At 46.9% G+C, this 21,087-nt stretch overlaps 1 protein-coding gene across 1 annotated transcript in view; it reads left to right on the forward strand.

Moving 5' to 3' along the window:
* Positions 1-4,074: 4,074 nt before the first annotated feature.
* The window catches only part of MTTP (microsomal triglyceride transfer protein), a 39,532-nt gene continuing 22,519 nt past the window's right edge, over positions 4,075-21,087 (forward strand). Inside the window, exons 1-7 of the mRNA XM_064148381.1 lie at positions 4,075-4,188; positions 13,291-13,478; positions 14,546-14,689; positions 16,770-16,877; positions 17,950-18,066; positions 19,711-19,850; positions 20,607-20,757. Coding sequence (XP_064004451.1) covers positions 4,128-4,188; positions 13,291-13,478; positions 14,546-14,689; positions 16,770-16,877; positions 17,950-18,066; positions 19,711-19,850; positions 20,607-20,757 — 909 coding nt within the window. The 5' untranslated portion in view covers positions 4,075-4,127. The remainder of the gene's footprint in view (positions 4,189-13,290; positions 13,479-14,545; positions 14,690-16,769; positions 16,878-17,949; positions 18,067-19,710; positions 19,851-20,606; positions 20,758-21,087) is intronic.

The raw sequence follows: 21,087 nt of genomic DNA on the forward strand, positions 1-21,087 counted from the left end.
CTTTTCTTGAAGACCCCCAGGGATGTAAGAGTATGGAGGCCTAGGTGTGGACACAGACATCACTCTCTGTGAGCCATGTCTGATTGCAGCATTCTTGAGGCAAGTCTCAGGATGCAAGTGACACATACGATTCACCTTTAGCCAGTAGCTTGGTTACTCATCGTGTAACCCTTGACAGAAATGAGGGGTGTCTTACTCACCAAAGCAGTGGGAACTGGGGCTCACAGGCACCAGCTGAAGAGCAAAGCTGAGCTTGAGCACTTTGGAGCACAGAGCTGAAAGTTTGAGTTGAAAACTGAGATCTTCACACTGTTGCTTTTGAGGAGAACAACAACAACAAAAAAAAACCCACCACTTTGTTGACCTCAGAAGATGTGAGGAAATCTCATTAGTTTTATTAGGTCATATAAAGATATGAGCCTTTATAGTTTGGACTCTGGAAGATGTGCAGCGACAGTAATACTTTGACCCCAGTACCTATGCCAGCATGGCGTGAAGCACAGGTTAGGGGCTGACCCTGCAACCTCTGCGTGTAGTGGACTTTTGTGGGCACAGCACTACTTCTGTCATTCTGCTTTCACTTCCAGGACGTTCCTGCTGATTTAATCTGGCCATAACTGAGGTGAGAATCATAGAATCATGGAATGGTCGAGGTTGGAAGGGACCTCAAAGATCATCCAGCTCCAAGCCCTGCCATAGTCAGGGACACCTCCCACTAGAGCAGGTTACTCAAGACCTCATCCAACTTGGCCTTGAACACCTCCACAAAGGAAGCAGCCACAGCCTCCCTGGGGAACCCGTTCCAGTGTCTCACCACCCTCACTGTAAAGAACTTCCTCCTAACATCCAGTCTAATCTCCCTTCCTCCAGTTTAAACCCATTATCCCTCATCCTGTCATTACAATACCTTGTCAATAGTCCCTCCTCAGCCTTCCTGTAGGCCCCTTTCAGATAGTAGAAGGCCACTATCAGGTCTCCTCGAATCCTTCTCTTCTCCAGGCTGAGAGCCCCAACTCTCATAGCCTGTCCTCATAGCAGAGCTGCTGCAGCCTTCTGAGCATCTTCATGGCCCTCCTCTGGACTGGCTCCAACAGTTCCATGTCCCTCTTGTATTGTGAGGCTCGAGCCTTCTGCTTTTAAGCCATTTGAACACATATCCCAAGCATGTGTTATGGGTATGTCCGTAGCACTTATATAAGCACACGGAAATGTACGTACGCTACTTCTGTACAGGATGGTTGCATCCCTAGTGCTCTGAGTAACTCTACTACAGGAGTAGTAGTATGCTGGTTTACCTGAGCAGGGAGTCTGGCCTCTGATATGTTAGTGTTTAAGAGAGGCCTTTTCTTTGAAAAAGCCACAACTTCATTTCAAAGAAGAAATACACTTCCTGTGTCCCAAGAGCATACAAGAGGACAGCTGCTCTTCCCCTAGGGTTTGGACCAATGCAGAGTCTCAGGATGTTTTGATCTATTTAGATCATCAAGTCCAAACATTAACCCAGTACTGCCAGGTCACCACTAAACCATGTCCCTCAGCACCACATCTACACAGCTTTGAAATGCCTCCAGGTATGGCAGCATCTCCCCTGCCCTGGGCAGCCTGCTCCAGGCCTTGATAACCCCTTTGGGGAAAAAATCATTCCTCACGTCCAACCTAAACCTCTTGTGGGACAACTTCAGGCTATTTCCTCTTGTCCTATCATATGTTCATTGAGAGAAGAGACCAAGCCCTACCTGGCTCCAACCTCCTTCCTGGGAGTTGTAGATATTGACAAGGTCTCCCCTCGCCCTCCTTTTATCCAGACTAAACAACCACAGTTCCCTCAGCTGCTCCTCACAGGACCTATTCTCCAGACCCTTCACCAGCTTTGTTGCCCATTCCCTCTTGTGAGTGAAGTGTAAGTGTTGCATTTACACTGCAATTTACCTCTGGTCTCTTTCTAGCCAGAGTTGCATGCTGTAAGTGTCCTTATTTTTTAGAGAAAAGGACAGGAATCCTGGCAAGCTCCTTGTGTACCAAATGCAGCAAGATGATCTGCTGGAATCCTCACCCTCAGTCCTTTGAATTCAGGAACATGTCACAGTCTGTGCCCACAAAAAGCTCCGTGGGGGGATTCCACAAGAGATGAGTGTGAGCCAGGAGCATTGGTGAGAACCTCTTTCTCACTGATGGTTGATGACTGACATCCGTGGTGCTTGGCTCCTCTTTTACCACAAGGCAACGAAGAAAACATTTCTATTACTGAAGGTGAAGGCTGTTCTCACATTATGATCCCTTATTAATGAAGAGGAGCTAGTGACAGAACTGGCTTACTGGAAGCAGCTAAACAACCTAGGGTGGCACTGGTTCAGCTGAGGTGTTTGCAGCTTGCAATCTCGTTCAAGCTGCCTCTAGAAGTGGAGTGAAGGAGCATGGAGATGGCTCATGGGTGTGCCTCGTTTACAAGCAGCACCAGATTCTCCCTCCTCGTAGTGCCAGGGAGGCTTCATATGCCAGGGAAGAAGGTGCACCCTCACAGGCTGCGACACCCTCACAGGCTGGACACTGGAATGGGCTGCCCGGGGAGGTGGTGGAGTTGCCGTCCCTGGAGCTGTTCAAGGCAGGATTGGACGTGGCACTTGGTGCCATGGTCTAGCCCTGAGCTCTGTGGTAAAGGGTTGGACTTGATGATCTGTGAGGTCTCTTCCAACCCTGATGATACTGTGTTACTGTGATACCCAGGGTGTGCCAAGGAGCACAGCGGGATGACCTACTGCCCCACCATCTCTAGATGGACAAAGAGGGCCTTTAACAAGCCCTGTGGCCATGAGGTCTGGGATTTACTACCAGAGGAAAGAGGGAAGTGTGTGGTTTAGTCACCTGGAGGTCTACTAGGGAAGGTGAAGTGAGCGTGAGAAAAGAAGAAAATAGTAGAGCAAAGGAGAAAACAGGGCTGAAAAGAATGGCTTGGTTTGCCCTGCTCTCAAACCCAGCCAAACAAGTACTCTCATAGAGGTGGGCCAGAGTGGCTGGTTTATCTCATCTTTTCAGTCTGTAGCCTCTGCTAAGTGAGATGGGGACTGGGAGTGCTAAAATAAAGATAAGTTATTAGGTATCACAGTATCATCAGGGTTGGAAGAGACCTCACAGATCATCAAGTCCAACCCTTTACCACAGAGCTCAAGGCCAGACCATGGCACCAAGTGCCACGTCCAATCCTGCCTTGAACAGCTCCAGGGACGGCGACTCCACTACCTCCCCGGGCAGCCCATTCCAGTGTCCAATGACTCTCTCAGTGAAGAACTTTCTCCTCACCTCCAGCCTAAATCTCCCCTGGCACAGCCTGAGGCTGTGTCCTCTTGTTCTGGTGCTGGCCACCTGAGAGAAGAGAGCAACCTCCTCCTGGCCACAACCTCCCCTCAGGTAGTTGTAGACAGCAATAAAGTCTCCCCTGAGCCTCCTCTTCTCCAGGCTAACCAATCCCAGCTCCCTCAGCCTCTCCTCGTAGGGCTGTGCTCAAGGCCTCTCCCCAGCCTCGTTGCCCTTCTCTGGACACGCTCAAGCATCTCAATGTCCCTCCTAAACTGGGGGGCCCAGAACTGAACACAGTACACAGGTATGCCACACTACAGCAGGAACTGACATGACATCTGAGTCTCCATCACTTTTTGGGGTGGCACTGATAAATCCCAGGTACTTCTGTTTCCAGAAAGACCCTTAAAAAGCATTTGCCTCTGTGGTTGACACAGAGTTGATACAAGGCAGTAGAGGCAGTGGTCAAGATCTGGCCCCAGTTACCCTTTTGTTTAGACAGAGCAGTGGCAGGATTTCCTAGTCCTGACAGTGCTGGAGGTGGGCTCCCCAGCTCAGGAATGTATCTGTGTGGGCTCAGTATTCAAAAATGAAAGCTAAGGTGATCGATAAAATAGGGTAGAAACCACCAGTTACCTTAATAATTAACTGGAAGTCCTTTAATGAACTTAGTACCTGAGTGTGGAATTTGGAATCTGACCTTTACTACATCTAGATAAACAGTGTGGCCGACCCAGCAGCTCTCTCTGCAAGCAACCCCTCCACTCTCAGCAGCTCGTTTCTTGGAGGCTCTCACACTTCATGCTGCAGTCGGGGCCCCAGAGAAGTTCAGCATGATTCTTCTTACTGTGCTGTTCCTTTGCATCATTTCCACATACTCAGCCTCTGTTAAAGGTAGGTCTGTACTGGGCTTGGTTTGGCTTTTGGCTTAGGGAGGGCATGACCACTGTGTGCATGTGGATCTGTTCTGCATTCAAAATGATCATCTTTACTTGTCTGTCCTTGAGTAATGCATTTAGCAATTACAAAGTTTTAAATGCTTGTGGCATTTGTGTCAGCAGAGGAGATGGAGAAGACAATTATTTTCAGGTGTGCTGGGCTAGTGGTGTGAGCCAGGAGACCGAGGATCTTGACCTTGCTTAGTCAGGACATGCTGCAGGGGCACCAACTTGAAACGCACTGTTCACATGCTCAGAAGTCAAACACACAGAAGTGCTCTGGTGGAGCAGAGCCAGGAAATGCTCAGGGCTCTCCAGGTTTCAGCTTCTGAGCAGTTGACTCAGCTACCTCAAGTCAGTAACAAGCATCCCATTAATTTCACAGGGAGTTTGCTCTGCAGTAAGTAATGAAAACCTGGGTGTCTGCACAAGCCCTGGGAGCAGGGCTGTACTCAGGTCTCCTGGCAAAGGTCAAGGGTATGAAATCTGGAGGCTGCCCACTCCAGCAGTGCTAGTGTATGAAGCAAGGGAAAGGTCTCTTTAGTAGCAGACCTTTATGTACAACCTGGCATTAAATTTAGAGGAGCAGCAACCTTAAAGCAAGAGCCAACGTCTGACTTTTAGTTTAATGAGGAAGTCCTCATCGTGATGAGAAGCAGGATTAAGAAGGCTGTAGAAATACTCTCATGGGTGCTTCCTCTTGCTTCCTGGAAGGGATCTTCCTCCTTCTCTCTGTGCCTCCTTACAAGAGGAGTTATAAAATAGGGAATTTTGCAGGTAGTTCATCTACTCATGCACGTATTTCAAGAGACTGTCAAGTAATGTCTATGGCTAGATAATGACGTGCCACATTTGCTTTACCCACCTTATCCTTAACACCAATTAAGCAAAGCTCCTCTGTGGCATGAAGTAATATTTGGCTGACACTTTACATCCTCAGGGTACTGAACAAGCATTTTCTCAATTAGTTCTCCTTTCAGCCCTCTTGTGCAGAGAGATTGAGAACTAAATTACTGTCCCAGTGTCAGAGCTGGGATCAGGATGAGTGTTTTACCTTTCCACCTGGCCATGCTGCCTTTTGGAAACACTGCAGGAATATTCTTTGAAGCCAACTAGGTCAGCATGCACAAAATTTTCCTCTTAGAGTTCCATTTGAAAAAAAGCTTTTCAAAGAAGTGGATGGGTTTTGCTGTTTAAAGCTATCTGGTGTCAGAAACAGTGACAAATATAATTTATGAAGGTAGAGCCAGCAAGTAGTTAGAGATGCACATGCTGAGCATGCCATATGTATTAATAAAAGGCACAGGACTTGACAGCTGTCTCTACCCATGCAGTGTAACCTTCTGTATTATACAGTATCATGATTTAATTATAGACTTGGCATGTTACCCTTAATGACAGACACTTAACATTACTAGTCAAGCTATGTGTTCTGCACTCCACCTTGAAAGCAGGCACTTCTGCCTCCAAGACAGCATGGCTGATTGCAGCCTTTGCGTCTGTCTCTGCTCCCTTCCCAGTCAGTGGGACGTTTGCCATCGGCTGAAATGGCAATAGCTATATATCACAGTATCACAGTATCATCAGGGTTGGAAGAGACCTCACAGATCATCAAGTCCAACCCTTCACCACAGAGCTCAAGGCCAGACCATGGCACCAAGTGCCACGTCCAGTCCTGCCTTGAACAGCTCCAGGGACGGTGACTCCACCACCTCCCCGGGCAGCCCATTCCAGTGTCCAATGACTCTCTCAGGGAAGAACTTTCTCCTCACCTCCAGCCTAAATTTCCCCTGGCACAGCCTGAGGCTGTGTCCTCTTGTTCTGGTGCTGGCCACCTGAGAGAAGAGAGCAACCTCCTCCTGGCCACAACCTCCCCTCAGGTAGTTGCAGACAGCAATAAGGTCTCCCCTGAGCCTCCTCTTCTCCAGGCTAACCAATCCCAGCTCCCTCAGCCTCTCCCCACAGGGCTGTGCTCAAGGCCCCTCCCCAGCCTCGTTGCCCCTCTCTGGACACGCTCAAGCATCTCAATGTCCCTCCTAAACTGGGGGGCCCAGAACTGAACACAGCACTCAAGGTGTGGTCTAACCAGTGCAGAGTACAGGGGCAGAATGACCTCCCTGCTCCTGCTGGCCACACCATTCCTGATGCAGGCCAGGATGCCACTGGCTCTCTTGGCCACCTGGGCACACTGCTGGCTCATGTTCAGGCGGGTATCAATCAGCAATATAGGTGGAAAGCATCCCAGTGCCACGTTAAATACAAAGGAAGGAGCTTCTAAAGGCAAGGTTTTCTTCTTGCCTTCTAAAGGCAAGGTTTCCAGAGACATGAGGGTGACTGGGGGAACTTGAACATGTGCCCTGCAGAAAGAGACTGAGAGAGTCTGGAGGAGACCGAGAGGAGATCTGATCAATGTCGATAAATATCTGAGAGGTGGGTGTCAAGTGCAGGGGGGCAATCTCTTTTTGGTGGTCAGCAGCAATAAGACAGCTACAGACTGGAACATAGAGAGTTGCACCTCGACATGAGGAACAACTTCTCTACAGTGAAGGTGATGAAGCACTGGAATGGGCTGCCCAGAGAGTTGGTGGAGTCCCTTCTGAAGAGATTGCATCCAAACCCACCTGATGCATTCCTGTGGGGACTACCCTAGGGGGATCCTGCTTTTGGCAAGGGGGTTGGACTTGATCTCTGGAGGTCCCTTCCAAGCTCTAATGTTCTGTAATTCTGTGACTCTTTTAAGAGAAGTTTCTCTCACAAAGGTGCAGGAGTATTCTTTTCAAATAGCACCTATGTTCTCTTGTTGAAAGATAGCATGAAAAGTTAGTTGTATTGTTTTGAGTACTCTTCTGTCCCTCAGCCACCAACATGCCCCTTCCCTCTCAAACTGACCATGCCATCTAATTGTCTCTTGTGGCTTCCCCAGTTCACAGAATCACAAAACTGTCAGGGTTGGAAGAGACCTCAAAGATCTTCTAATTCCAAACCCCCTGCCATGGCCAGCGTCACCTCATACTAGATCAGGTTGCTCAGAGCCACATCCAGCCTAGCCTACTTCCAGGGATGGGGCCTCCACCACCTCCCTGGGCAGCCTGTTCCAGTGTCTCACTACCCTCATGGTGAAGAACTTAGAATCATAAGATCAACTAAGGTTGGAAGAGACCACAAGGATCATCTAGTTCCAACCCTCCTGCCATGGGCAGGGGTACCTCACACTAGATCAGGCTGCCCAGAGCTTCATCCAGCCTGGCTTTAAACACCTCCAGGGATGGGGTTTCTATCACCTCCCTGGGCAACCCCTTTCAGGGTCTCACCACCCTCCTGGTGAAGAACTTCTTCCTAACCTCCAGTCTGAATCTACCCATTTCTAGCTTTGTTCCATTCCCCCCTAGTCCTACCACTACCTGACATCCTAAAATGTCCCTCCCTAGCTGTCCTGTAGGCCCCCTTAAGGTACTGAAAGGACACAATAAGGTCACCTCAGAGCCTTCTCCTCTCCAGACTGAACAGCCCCAACTCCCTCAGTCTCTCCTGATAGGAGAGGTACTTCAGCCCTCTGAAGAACTTCTTCCTAACATCCAATCTGGACCTACCCACTTCTAGGTTTGCTCCATTCCCCCTAGTCCTATCACTACTTGACAGCCCAGTAAGTCCCTCACCAGCTTCCCTGTAGGCCTCCTTCAGATAGTGGAAAGTGTCCTCAGACACCTCTCCTCTCCAGACTGAACAGCCCCAACTCTCTGTCTGTCTCCATGTGAGAGGTGCTCCAGCTCCCTGATCATCCTTGTGTCTGGCCAAAACCAGGTGCTAACTCCTTTGAACTGCCTTCAGTACTGCCTTTCTCCTGCCACTTCTCTTATCGTGATCTTCACTGTCTCATCCACATCCATCAGTGACAGTAGGACAAGGGAGGTTATTCTGCCCCTGTACTCAGCTCTGGTCAGGCCATACCTGGAGTACTGTGTCCAGTTCTGAGCTCCTCAATTCAAGAGAGATGTTGAGACACTGGAATGTGTCCAGAGAAGAGTGATAAAAATGGTGAGGGGGCCTGGAGCACAGCCCTGTGAGGAGAGGCTGAGGGAGCTGGGGGTGTGCAGCCTGCAGCAGAGGAGGCTCAGGGCAGACCTCATTGCTGTCTGCAACTACCTGAAGGGAGGCTGCAGCCAGATGGGGGTTGGTCTCTTCTCCCAGGCAACCAGCAACAGAAGAAGGGGACACAGTCTCAAGTTGTCCCGGGGAGGTCTAGGCTGGATGTTTGGAGGAAGTTCTTCACAGAGAGAGTGATTGGCATTGGAATGGGCTGCCCAGGGAGGTGGTGGAGTCACCATCCCTGGAGGTGATGAAGAAAAGACTGGATGAGGCACTTAGTGCCATGGTCTAGTTGATTGGCCAGGGCTGGGTGCTAGGCTGGACTGGATGATCTTGGAGGTCTCTTCCAGCCTGGTTGATTCTATGATTCTGCAGATAGCCTTGCAGTTAAATTTGTCTTCTGCCCTGACTCCTGCACTGTTTTCCATCTATGAAATGGTGAAATCTTTCAGACCGTAATAAATCCTCTAGCTCCCAGAATCATGATTCATCTCTTCCATAACATTTACAAGAAGCTGCTGCACCATTTGCTCATTTTTCCTTTAGGAAGGATCATCTCTTTTGTATGTAGGTACAAGCAAATGGTAAGAAAGGAAGAAGTGGGAAGGAACTCTTGCAAAAAAGACAACAACATCTACAGATTGAGCTGTAGGAAAAGGAAGGTGGAAGGTGAAAGGTGCATTTAACCAAAACATGGGAGCAAAGCCACAAACATCCACCTTATCTAACTAGACACACACGTCTCAGCAGCCAGATCATTTTTCTTGGATGTGCATTTAAACCACACCACCCAACTGATGCCATTCATAAAATCTCAGCTGATACTGTGTCATTAGTGCTGTCATTTCTGGTGCAAACGAAGGACGTTATCGACCAGGAAGCAAATCAACCCTGAGCTAACCAGAGTTGTCCCTGCAAGGTGCAGCCATCTCTGGGGTGGGCAGTGAGCACCTTCTGCTCTCAAGGGCAATATAGCTTCAAAGCCAGTAGCAGTGTGGGGAATCTGAGATAGAATCATAGAATCAACCAGGTTGGAAGAGACCTCCAAGATCATCCAGGCCAACCTAGCACCCAGCCCTAGCCAGTCAACTAGACCATGGCACTAAGTGCCTCATCCAGGCTTTGCTTGAACACCTCCAGGGACAGTGCCTCCACCACCTCCCTGGGCAGCCCATTCCAATGCCAATCACTCTCTCTGTGAAGAACTTCCTCCTCACATCCAGCCTATACCTACCCTGGCACAACTTGAGACTGTGTCCCCTTGTTCTGTTGCTGGTTGCCTGGGAGAAGAGACCAACCCCACCTGGCTACAGTGCCCCTTCAGGTAGTTGTAGACAGCAATGAGGTCATCCCTGAGCCTCCTCTTCTGCAGGCTGCACACCCCCAGCTCCCTCAGCCTCCCCTCATAGGATTTGTGCTCCAGGCCCCTCACCAGCTTTGTTGCCCTTCTCTGGACACGTTCCAGCACCTCAACCTCTTTCTTGAATTGAGGGTCCCAGAACTGGACACAGCACTCAAGGTGTGGCTAAGGAGCTCACGGCAAAGCTGAAGGAAGGGTTGTACACCTCGTGGTGACGTTCCGAAGCGGGCACGCTGGGCTTGCAAAACCAAAAGAGCTCCACTGTGCCTTGGGACTCCCTGCAAAAGAACAAATCAACAGTTAGAGGTTCGAGCTGTCACATGCACACAGGCTGCTCCCCCCTGGGATCACCAAAGCTGCTGCGTCACACCCCCAGCTGGCAGGAAGGGAGAGGCAGTTTAGCTCTTTGTAGCTCTGCCAATTTACGCAACTTGCAGACCAAACTCGATGGGGTCGTTGTTTTCCTCAGGGAAAGGTTCTTGGAAGCTGACCTTAATCTACTGACCAATAAGATCTGGAAAAAAAACAGGGAAAACAAGCCAAATAATAATAATAGAAAAAGGTGTTATTTTGCTTCCTTAAGCACTGCTTCCAGCCATGGTTGGCATACACTGGGCATCTACCTAACTGGGATTTAAAATCTGAGAGTGAAATAAGACTTTGGGTTACCTCTTTATGAATGCAGGGATTTGAAATCATAGAATCAGTCAGGGTTGGAAGGGACCACAAGGATCACCCAGTTCCAATTCCCTTGCCGTGGGCAGGGGCACCCTACCCTAGTTCAGGCTGGCCAGAGCTTTATCCAGCCTGGCCTTAAACACCTCCAGGGATGGAGCCTCAACCACCTCCCTGGGCAACCCATTCCAGGTTCTCATCACTCTCATGCTCAAGAACTTCCTCCTCATATCCATCTGAATCTCCCATCTCCAGCTTTGCTCCATTTCCTTTAATCCTGTCACTTCCTGAGAGCCTAAAAAGTCTTACCCTAGCTTTTTTGTAGGCCCCCTTCAGATACTGAAAGGCCACAAGAAGGCCACCTGGGAGCCTCCTCTTCTCCAGATTGAACAGCCCCAACTCTTTCAGTCTGTCCTCACTGCAGAGGTGCTCCAGCCCTCTGAGCATCCCAGTGGCCCTTCTCTGGACAGGTTCGAGCACATCCACATCCTTCTGTAATGGGGGCTCCAGAACTGGATGTGGTACTCCAGGTGGGGTCTCACCAGAGCAGAGTAGAGATGATTTAGCAGAGTCAAATAAATCCCTGAGGGGATGACATACACCCAGCTAGTGTGTTGATTCTCTGTGAGGGACTTTGAACACACTGATTACATTATGGCATGCTCAAGAATTTGAGATGTTTTGATAGATTTTTCTTCTTCTTTTTTTTTCCTTTTGTCCCCTGCACTTGTCATAAGACTGACCTGTACCTTTCTGAGGACAGCACTTTGCTTTTCCTAGATTAACTGTGTTGCATTTCTGCTCTGTACCTCCTGACCCCCATGAAGAAATTCACAATGGATTCAGTGGTGTAGGCATTTGGGTCCGAGAGGCTACTGCTGCGGTGCTTGCAGATAACACCTAAGGTCACTGCACGTATGTTTGCTTTGCAGATGTAGGAGCACTTTGTGTACAGCCAGCTTCTCCACCCTCACAGTTTTTCTTGGGTGGAAGAGACCTTTGTAGCCATTTGCCCCTGAAAGCAGTGGAAAGGGATGTCTTGTATGCCTGGTGTGAGAAAATATTTACAGGGTATTCAAGAAGAAATTGTTTTTTCCTTAGCCACAGATATTAGCAGCTCAGTCTTAATTCCTGTGCCTGAGGCTGAGCAGGGAGTTGTGACACTGGTGCTACACATTCCTGGCTGTGCATGAGAGAAAAGAAAGAGCTGATAGGAAAGAGAGTGGTGTAAGTAGTTTCATAAAGGTAAAATAAAAGTAACTTGTGTACCAGATTTCACATGCACTCACAAGACTGCAACTGAATCCTGAGGGAGTTGTTATGCAGATGCAAGTGGCAACATAAATTGGGTATGCAAGTTGCATTCATGCTAGAATTTGGCTTTTATATCCCTTTACATGCATCAGTTAGCAGCAGAGTCACAGCTACAGGGCTCAATTATTTAATCTTAAAAACCTATTTCCCAAAGTCTTCATTACATTTCATGTCACCCCTGGGCAAGGCTCTCGATAGAAAGATTCATTGTAAACATGCAGAGAACAATGTCTGTTGGCTCAAATGGATTACATCAGTGATGCATTAATAACTGCAGTATCATAGAATCATAGAATCAACCAGGTTGGAAGAGACCTCTGAGATCATCCAGTCCAGCCCTATCCAGTCAACTGGGCCATGTCATTAATTGCCTCATCCAGGCTTTTCTTGAACACCTCCAGGGACAGCAACTCCACCACCTCCCTGGGCAGCCCATTCCAATGGCAAATCACTCTCTCTGTCAAGAACTTCCTCTTAACATCCAGCCTGTATTTTGAGTTGCAAATCATCTGGGATTAATTTTTAGTGCTAGCCCATATGAAGTAGAGAATTTGACTCTCTTTAAGTATTGAGCTAGAACAAATGATTTTGTGGATACTCTTGTCTTAAATTTATATGAACATCTCTGTCAGTGGGACAGCCTCTGTTATCACAGAATCACAGAACTTTAGGGGTTGGAAGTGATCTCCAGAGATCATGGAGTCTGACTTCCCTGCCAAGTCAGGATCAACCAGGGTACTTCACACAGGAACGCATCCAGGGAGGTTTTGAAAGTCTCCAGAGAAGAGACTCCACAACCTCTCTGGGCAGCCTGTTCTGGTGTTCTGTCACCCTCACTGTAAAGAGGTTACTCCTCACATTGAGGTGAAACCTTCTATGTTCAGGTATTGGTAGGACTAGGGGGAATGGAGCAAAGCTGGAGGTGGGTAGGTTCAGGCTGGACGTGAGGAGGAAGTTGTTCAGCATGAGAGTAGTGAGAGCCTGGAATGGGTTGCCCAGGGAAGTGATTGAGGCTCCATCCCTGGAGGTATCACACACAGTATCACAGTATCATCAGGGTCGGAAGAGACCTCACAGATCATCAAGTCCAACCCTTTACCACAGAGCACAAGGCTAGACCATGGCACCAAGTGCCATGTAAGGCCAGGCTGGATGAGGCTGTGGCCAGCCTGCTCTAGGGTAGGGTGTCCCTGGGCATGGCAGGGGAGTTGGAACTAGATGATCCTTGTGGTCATTTCCAACCCTGACTGATTCTATGATTCTAATTTGTAGCCTTTGCTCCTTGTCTTATTGCTGCTGAGCAGTGACAAGGGCTTGGCCCCATCCCCTTGACACCCACCCCTCAGATACTTGCACACATTGATCAGATCTCCTCTCAGTCTTCTATTCTCCAGACTAAACAGCCCCAGTCTCTCTTCCTAGGGGAGATGCTCAAGTCCCCAATCATCCTCGTGGCTCTCTACTGAAGTAGCAGGATCCACCTCATAAATATTTTAGTGGCAATTAACGTTTTTCTTTTTCTAAAGGTGTTGTGTTGTTCATTTGTTGGTTTGTTTCAAGGAAAGGACAGGCTATGGGAGTGAATCAATTCTTAGACGCTGTTCGCTTTTGCTTTCCAAACAGGGCACACCACTGGACCAAGCTTAAATAATGACAAGCTATACAAGTATGCTTACTCAGCTGAAGTGCATCTTGATTCGGTGAAAGCATCGCTGCAGAGAAGTGCAGGATACCGGTTGTCTTCTGGTGTGGATGTCAGCCTTCTGTGGAGAAACCCTGAAAATGATGACGACCAGTTGGTCAAAGTGACGGTAATTAATGCTGTCAGACAACTTAAAGCATGCCCAGTCTTTTCTGTGGTCATCTTACTGCTGATCTGATCCTGAAGAACTCAGTTTTCAGATGAACTAAATCCTTTACCCCTCTCTAGTCTCATGAAATGAAACCAGCTTCGTTTATCAGCAGATTCCTATTGAATAAGAATTTACAAGAATATATCCAGCATCATCTCCTCTCTGGAGATATTCCAAACCCACCTGGATGCATTCCTGTGGACAGGAGCAATGGGTAGAAGCTGAGGCATAGGAAATTTCATATAAACATGAGGAGGAATATTTTCCCTGTGAGGGTGACAGAGCACTGGAACAGGCTGCCCAGGGAGGTTGTGGAGTCTCCCTCTCTGGAGATAATAAAAATCTGCCTGGATGCATTCCTATGTGATCATAGAATCATAGAATCAACCAGGTTGGAAGAGACCTCCAAGATCATCCAGTCCAACCTATCAACCAGCCCTATCCAGTCAACTAGACCATGGCACCAAGTGCCTCATCCAGGCTTTTCTTGAACACCTCCAGGGATGGTGCCTCTACCACCTCCCTGGGCAGCCCCTTCCAATGGGAAATCACTCTCTCTGTGATCTGGTATAGGTGATCCTGCTCTGGCAGGAGGGGGTTGGACTGGATGAGCTTTTGAGGTCACTTCCAGCCCCTGACAGTCTGTGATTCTGTGATCATAACCCAGAAAATTTCCTGTATTTTGAAACTGCTTCATACAGCTTTTATAGCTTCAAACGACAAGCACAAGTAACAAAATAGGCTGTCTGAAGTCCTCAGTTCTAGTTGCACGTTGTGACATGTTCTCAATACAGACTGGGTTTGGTACTTAAATTATACATTAAGTGTTTCTGCCAGTTATTTCCCCAGTGGTTAAGTGTTGATTTCTTTTGCTAACATAGGCATAGTCATAATGAAAAAGGAACAATCAGAACCAGAAATGAAGAAGTAAAAAAGATGTTATAGGTGATTTAGTTTATCCAGCCTACCTCAAGCCAATGCTAGACTGCCCTCTACATTAATTTCCTCTGCTTTTACTTTGACAGATAAGGGATGTTCAAGTTGAAACTGTGAACGAACGCCCAGCTGATAAAAACATCTTCAAAGGAAAAAGCACAGAGAAGATCATCGGGAAAGAGTACCTGGAAGCTTTGCAGAGGCCCATCGTTGTTGAGCTAGCCCGTGGAAAAGTAAGGCACTGTTTTTGCAGATTCAATCCCCCAGGCAGCCTGAGACAAATCTTTTCCTAAAGCCTTGGAGAGTTTACCAATTCACTGTCCTCTCAGTGTTCTTCATGTGCCACTCTGTCCTGCCTTTCTATATGAAATACGGTTGTTTAGAGCAGACTGTAGTTTACCTGTACAAGGCAAGCTTCCAACTCAAGCCTTTCCTGTGTTGAGACAACCATGCAGTATGGAAGTAAACAGCAAACTGACCACAAGTATCTGAGTACACTTGTAGATGCATGCACAATTGCTGGGTAAGACTTGTGCTGTTCACCGCAGTGAGGCCAGGATTTTGTCCGAGGTCTAAAAGCAGCAAAGGAGATATAGTTTGTCATGAGGGAGGTTATACCACGTCTGTGACAAACAGGAGTAATCACTCTGAATCCTTAGCAAAGAGCTTGCTGATATACTTCAGTGTCACCTGCAGTTTCAGTGGTCCCAAGCTAATAAGCTTGCTGCTGAAAGAGGCAGCCTTTCATGCTGTTCTTCTACTGGGAGAGTACTTCCAAAGATCAGAAGAGAAGGGACAGTGAGCAAGTGTGCCTTGGTGTGCTCCTGGGTTTTACAGTCTGCCCCGAGAGACCACCAAAGCACTCTCCCATTGCAGGACCTCCTGTGTCCAGTCGTAGGTCTCAGTCCCAGTTTTGCTCAGGAAGGAATTCAAGTAAATCCAGCTCCTGCTCTTCTTCCACGGGAAGCTGCTCACTTGTCCCCATGCACTCAGCCTACTGCTGTGGCCAGGAAGTGGCAAAGCTTGAGCTACGGCTGTTCTTCCCTCCTCCCAAGGCTCTTTCACCCTCTTGTTGCTCGTTGTGTTAAGCCAACAGCCCTCCATGCTCTCCTTTCTGCCCTAAGAAATGCTTGGCAGGTGGGATGTGGGCAGAGGGACAGTGAGAAAGGAGGAAGGTTGAAGGTCACACTCCCTTTTTTCTTCTGCAGAGCGGAGCAAGGGCTGTGACACTCTATCCCAGCAGGATCTTTACCTCCTGCTGTAAATAGGCACTGAGCATATACCCTGGCCACTGGCTCAGCCTACTGAATTGCAGCTGCTATCAGGCTTGCTCAGTAACTTTCAAACTCAGCCTTGTCATCAGTTTTACACAACATAAAAGGAAATGAGACTGCACTGGCTCCCAACTGTACACATCCCTAAATGAGAATAGAGCTATCAGAAAACACAGTCAAAATGCATCTCCTCCTCACAGATGAAGCAGTTCACATGCTAACATTCAGATATAGTATTAAAAACTTAGGTTTTTCCCCTCGGGTGTACAGGGTCTGTACACTCCTACACTCCTGTTATGATATTCCACTGGTGTGATACTTTCATTCCTGGCTGGTTGATTCACTTTCCAGGGTTGCCCCGAGATAACACGCTGATTGTACTTGCAGTTCCTGAAAAAAAAATTGCACTTTTAAAGCACTTTGAATGCAAAGTGGAGGTGCAAAGTCTTGTTCAGAGGAGAGGCTCGAGCTTAACAGTTGACATGAAGTGCAAAGGTTGTAATGTCTTTGACACGTCATTTAAGTTATTCTCACCGTGACTTACCTCTGATTCATTCTGAGTTCTTGTAACCTGTGAGTAAAGTGCAATAGATACTGTGCCTCTGTGGGGAGGCTTTATCTGAGGATTATGCAGAAAAAATAGTCACTTGTGAAATAATATAAAGTGTCCCACTTATTTTCTGAGTTCTCTCTGATTAACAGAAGGAAAGATGCTCACTGAAGTAAAACTGTGCTTAGGTGCAGCTGAAGACCAAAACTTGTTTGTACTGTTATCAGCAGGCCCCGCAGCCCTGAACTTGACTTAAATAAAGGGCAACAGGTCCAAATTCAGCTTGGTGATCCAAAAAACATCATTCAGCTTCATAATTCATACACCAGAAAGAAGTAGGAAGTTTTTTTCTAGAGAGGAGCCTCACTATTCCTTTCTCTTTTACACAGATTTGCTACGTACATAGGTTGGACTGGATGATCTTGGAGGTCTCTTCCAGCCTGGTTGATTCTATGAACTATGAACTATACTTGTTTTTAATTCCTACAGGTCAAAAACTTCTACTCATATCAGAATGAACCTGCTTTCACCCAGAATATTAAGAGAGGTCTGGCTAGCCTTTTCCAGCTACAGCTGCACTCTGGTTCTGCCCCTGAGGTATGGTGCTCTTATCTGGCAAGATAGTCATCATCAAAGAAACAGGCAGAGCCCAGTCTGCTCTGAAAGGCAGACCTGTGTCTCTCGCTGACTTCAGAAGGAGTGAACTGTGACAGAAGTCAGCATTTTGACCACATTTGAGGTTGGGGATGTAAAGACAGTCTTACAATTATTTGGTGACAAAAAAAGTTAAGTTGCTGCAATTAACACAGAAAACTGCTGAAATCCATTGGATTTAAAATGCTGGCTTGAATTTAGCAGAATCTGATAATGAACTTAAACTAGGTTACTATGGAAGAGGTTATACTGATGGTTTAAAGATGATTGATTCCCTAAACTCAGGTCAGGTGATCAGGCCATTTTAAATCACAATACCCACTGAAGAGTTAGTGATGGTTTAGTCCCACCCATTTAACCTGCACTGTTAAATTTCTACAGTGGTCCACCTGAGGGGTGGTTGTGGCCAGGAGGAGGTTGCTCTCTTCTCTCAGGTGGCCAGCACCAGAATGAGAGGACACAGCCTCAGGCTGTGCCAGGGGAAATTTAGGCTGGAGGTGAGGAGAAAGTTCTTCACTGAGAGAGTCATTGGACACTGGAATGGGCTGCCCGGGGAGGTGGTGGAGTCGCCATCCCTGGGGCTGTTCAAGGCAGGATTGGACGTGGCACTTGGTGCCATGGTCTAGCCTTGAGCTCTGTGCTAAAGGGTTGGACTTGATGATCTGTGAGGTCTCTTCCAACCTTGATGATTCTGTGATGTTGTGATACTGTGAAAAGTGGGGATTTTACTCAAATTCTTGAGGATACTGCCAGCTGCTTCTTAGTTTTTTTTTTGTTTTGTTTAAAAAACATTGTTGCTTTCCTTCACAGCCACCTAATGGGAAGTAGCCCTATCCACCCAAAGCAGGGTGTTAGAAACATTAACCTTAAAAACTGGTTAACACAAAGGATTGAAACAGTGGAGAAAATGGTTCGTCTTTGGACGTTGTTTGGCATTGTTGGAAGATAGTCTGGGGTCTTAACGATAAGTTGAAGAAATTGTCCTAATCTAACTCCTCTCTTTTCTTTCCCCAAGGTGGACATATCTGGGAAATGTGACACTACTTACAACGTGCGGCAAGATCAAGTGACTAAAATCAAAGCCCTGGACTCCTGTGAGAGAGAAAAACACGGATTTACCAGCCACAACCCGGTACCATTTCCTTAGCAAAATGAATTCTGTTCTGCCTCTTTAAAAATATATTCTTAGTAGCTGCTACCCATTCTCTCAAAAGTGATCTCTTTCATTACAGGAAGCCAAATCTGCACATACATTTTGTAGCATTTCTACTACACATTTCATAGGTAGCATCCATGTGGAGAACAGGCCATGCATTCTCCCCTTGTCTAAACCACCTTGGCTCAGCTGACACTGAGCACGGCACACAGGGAGTTGTTGGATCTCAACCATGATGTATTTTGGTTTATATGGAGGTTTTACAAGACTTTTTTTCCTGGCAGTCCTGAATTTTTAATGGAAGGGAGGCTTCTTTTTCCTTTAGAAGGAAATACTAGGTATGGTCACAGTCATAGTGACAGCAGTAACCTTTTACCCACCTGCATTTTAGTGTACACAATAAATGCCTAGCAAGATACTGATTCTTGAATGGAGTCCAGTCAGGCTTGCCTGGAAGGTCAAAGGCTTCCCCAATGGACAGGTGTAGTGTAGGAGACATGCTGCAGTAGTAACTGAGGCCCTGCTAGGGTGCTAATCATAGAATCATAGAATCATAGAATCAGCCAGGTTGGAAGAGACCTCCAAGATCATCGAGTCCAACCTATCACCCAGCCCTAACCAATCAACTAGACCATGGCACTGAGTGCCTCATCCAGTCTTTTCTTGAAGACCCCCAGGGACGGTGCCTCCACCACCTCCCTGGGCAGCCCATTCCAATGGGAAATCACTCTCTCTGTGAAGAACTTCTTCCTAACATCCAGCCTATACCTACCCTGGCACAACTTGAGTCCCCCACTGCTAGTAAACACCTAAGCAGTTACTACTGAGTGCAGGCTGGACACATGCTGAAGGCGCTGGGATTCTGTGCATCAGAAACTGACCTTTCTCAGCTGAGAGGAGTGCAAAGGTAGCACAGGCTCTGTTAATAAGCAGCTTTACCACGATGGCTAAATTCCTGATTTTCACACTTGCCTCAAAGACAACATCTTGTTTACACACAGACCAAGCAAGGTGGCTGGCTTTGCACGTGGCATTCTTATTTACCAGACATCTCTCTGGAAAAGCTTCTCATCTTATTTGAAGTGCATTTTTAACTACATGTTATAGGCTGGATGTTGGAGTTGCTCTCCCTGGAGGTGTTCAAAAAAAGACTGGATGAGGCACTTAGTGCCATGGTCTAGTTGACTGGACAAGGCTGGGTGCTAGGTTGGATTGGATGAGCTTGGAGGTCTCTTCCAACCTGGTTGGTTCTATAATTCTATGCATTACTGAGCACTTGCTTAGTTGCAGCCTGCTCCATAACACCTTGAGCTCTGTGGTAAAGGGTTGGACTTGATGATCTATGAGGTCTCTTCCAACCTTGGTGATACTGTGATAACTTCCTCCCATGCTCCTCCTTTCCCCTCCCTGCTACAATCTCAGTTTGAAGCCCGATTACAGAATGACTTTTTGAGAACCTGGTTTAGAGACTTAGCTTGAGACATTGTCAACCTGCATGCACCTCCTTTATTTAGCTCTATTTCATTATGAGTTTTGCCCTGATTTGAAACTGTGAGCTCATTTCCTGCTCTGCTGTTTATTGATCAGTCCCTTTTCCATTTTCTTTTTAACTCTTTTCAGATTTTAGATGTCAGTTCAAAATCCACATCTGCCACAACTTATGTGCTGGAAGACAGCTTCATTAAATCTGCTAAAGCAGAAGAAAATTATGTGTTTGTTCTGAATTCTCGACGAAAAACAGGCTCCAAAATAGTTTCAAAGTAAGTTGGGCAATTTGGGTGGTGTTGATGGTAGCAAGAGTAGTATTCAAGCCAGGTTATATGTGTCTATCTTATAGCACCAATAGCTAAGGCTTTAAGCTCTCAAGGTAAGGATTAAGGTCTCTTTTGTATCAACAGGATACCTAGTCCAATTTTGATTAAGGGCTCTACCACACTGCAAGTAATATTAATGCCATTCATAAGCAAACAAATGAAAACAGATGGAATCATCCAAACCATTATAAGCAGCCCAATTTCTAGTAGGTAAAAGTTCAGAAGTAAAGAAAGCAAGCATAGGAATGAAACAGTGGTGTAACCTACATCTGTGTTAGACTCCAGACTCCAAAACTCAGCAAGTCTTGGGATGTTCATGCAAGATAAATGACTTAGGAGTGTCCTTTGTGTTACGATACATTAAAAAGCGACATTCAAAATCTCACTTTCCACATCTTCTGATGAACAAATATGTTAAACATTTCTGAATGTCTATGGTTACTGAAGGCTGTTTACCAGGTGGTAGGAATCCATACTTTAGAAAGCCATATTTTAGGCATTTTATGCCTTGTATCTCTAGCAGTAATTCTGCTGGTGTCAAGTTACCACAGGGGGCATAAAAAATCATAGGCTTGCCGTGTTCTAAATATATTAAAATAAGACTGCAATAAATCTGTGTTCTATATTTGGGTCTGTGGAGGGTTGTTTTGTTTCCTCTTGCCATGACTTCTCTAATGGTATCATCACTGTATGGCTACACAGGCAGAGACTGGAACTGAAGTCAGTACAAGCTGGCCCTGGGCTGATCGCTGGGAAGCAAGTTGCCGGCGTTATCAAAACCTTAGACTCCAGCTACGTTGCTCTGCCACTAGTAGCAGAACCAGTCAAATCTGAGTGCAAAAAGTGTCCTTCAGTAAGTAAACACAGGCTTCTTGGATGTCAGGTTGGTAAGCTGAGCAGAATGAGTGTGAAAGATGTTTCTGTTCAAGCAGCCCACCAGTACCAATATAAAATACGCTGTGGAGTGGGGAGCATGGTAATGATGTAGCAGCACGTCACCACACAAAGGTGTTTTAAGATCTACCTCTAAAAGTATAGCCTTTTCCCTTTTTCAAAGGCTGAGTGCAGATTTGACTTAGCCTTGCCAGGCTTAAATTGTCAGGAGCTTCTTTCCTTTGGCTAACAGACTGGGAAGTTAACTTTTAAAATGGTTGGGTGATGTTTATGAATGATTCTGTCATGG

Source organism: Pogoniulus pusillus, chromosome 9 (genome assembly GCF_015220805.1).
Source record: "Pogoniulus pusillus isolate bPogPus1 chromosome 9, bPogPus1.pri, whole genome shotgun sequence".
Taxonomy (NCBI): Eukaryota; Metazoa; Chordata; class Aves; order Piciformes; family Lybiidae; genus Pogoniulus; species Pogoniulus pusillus.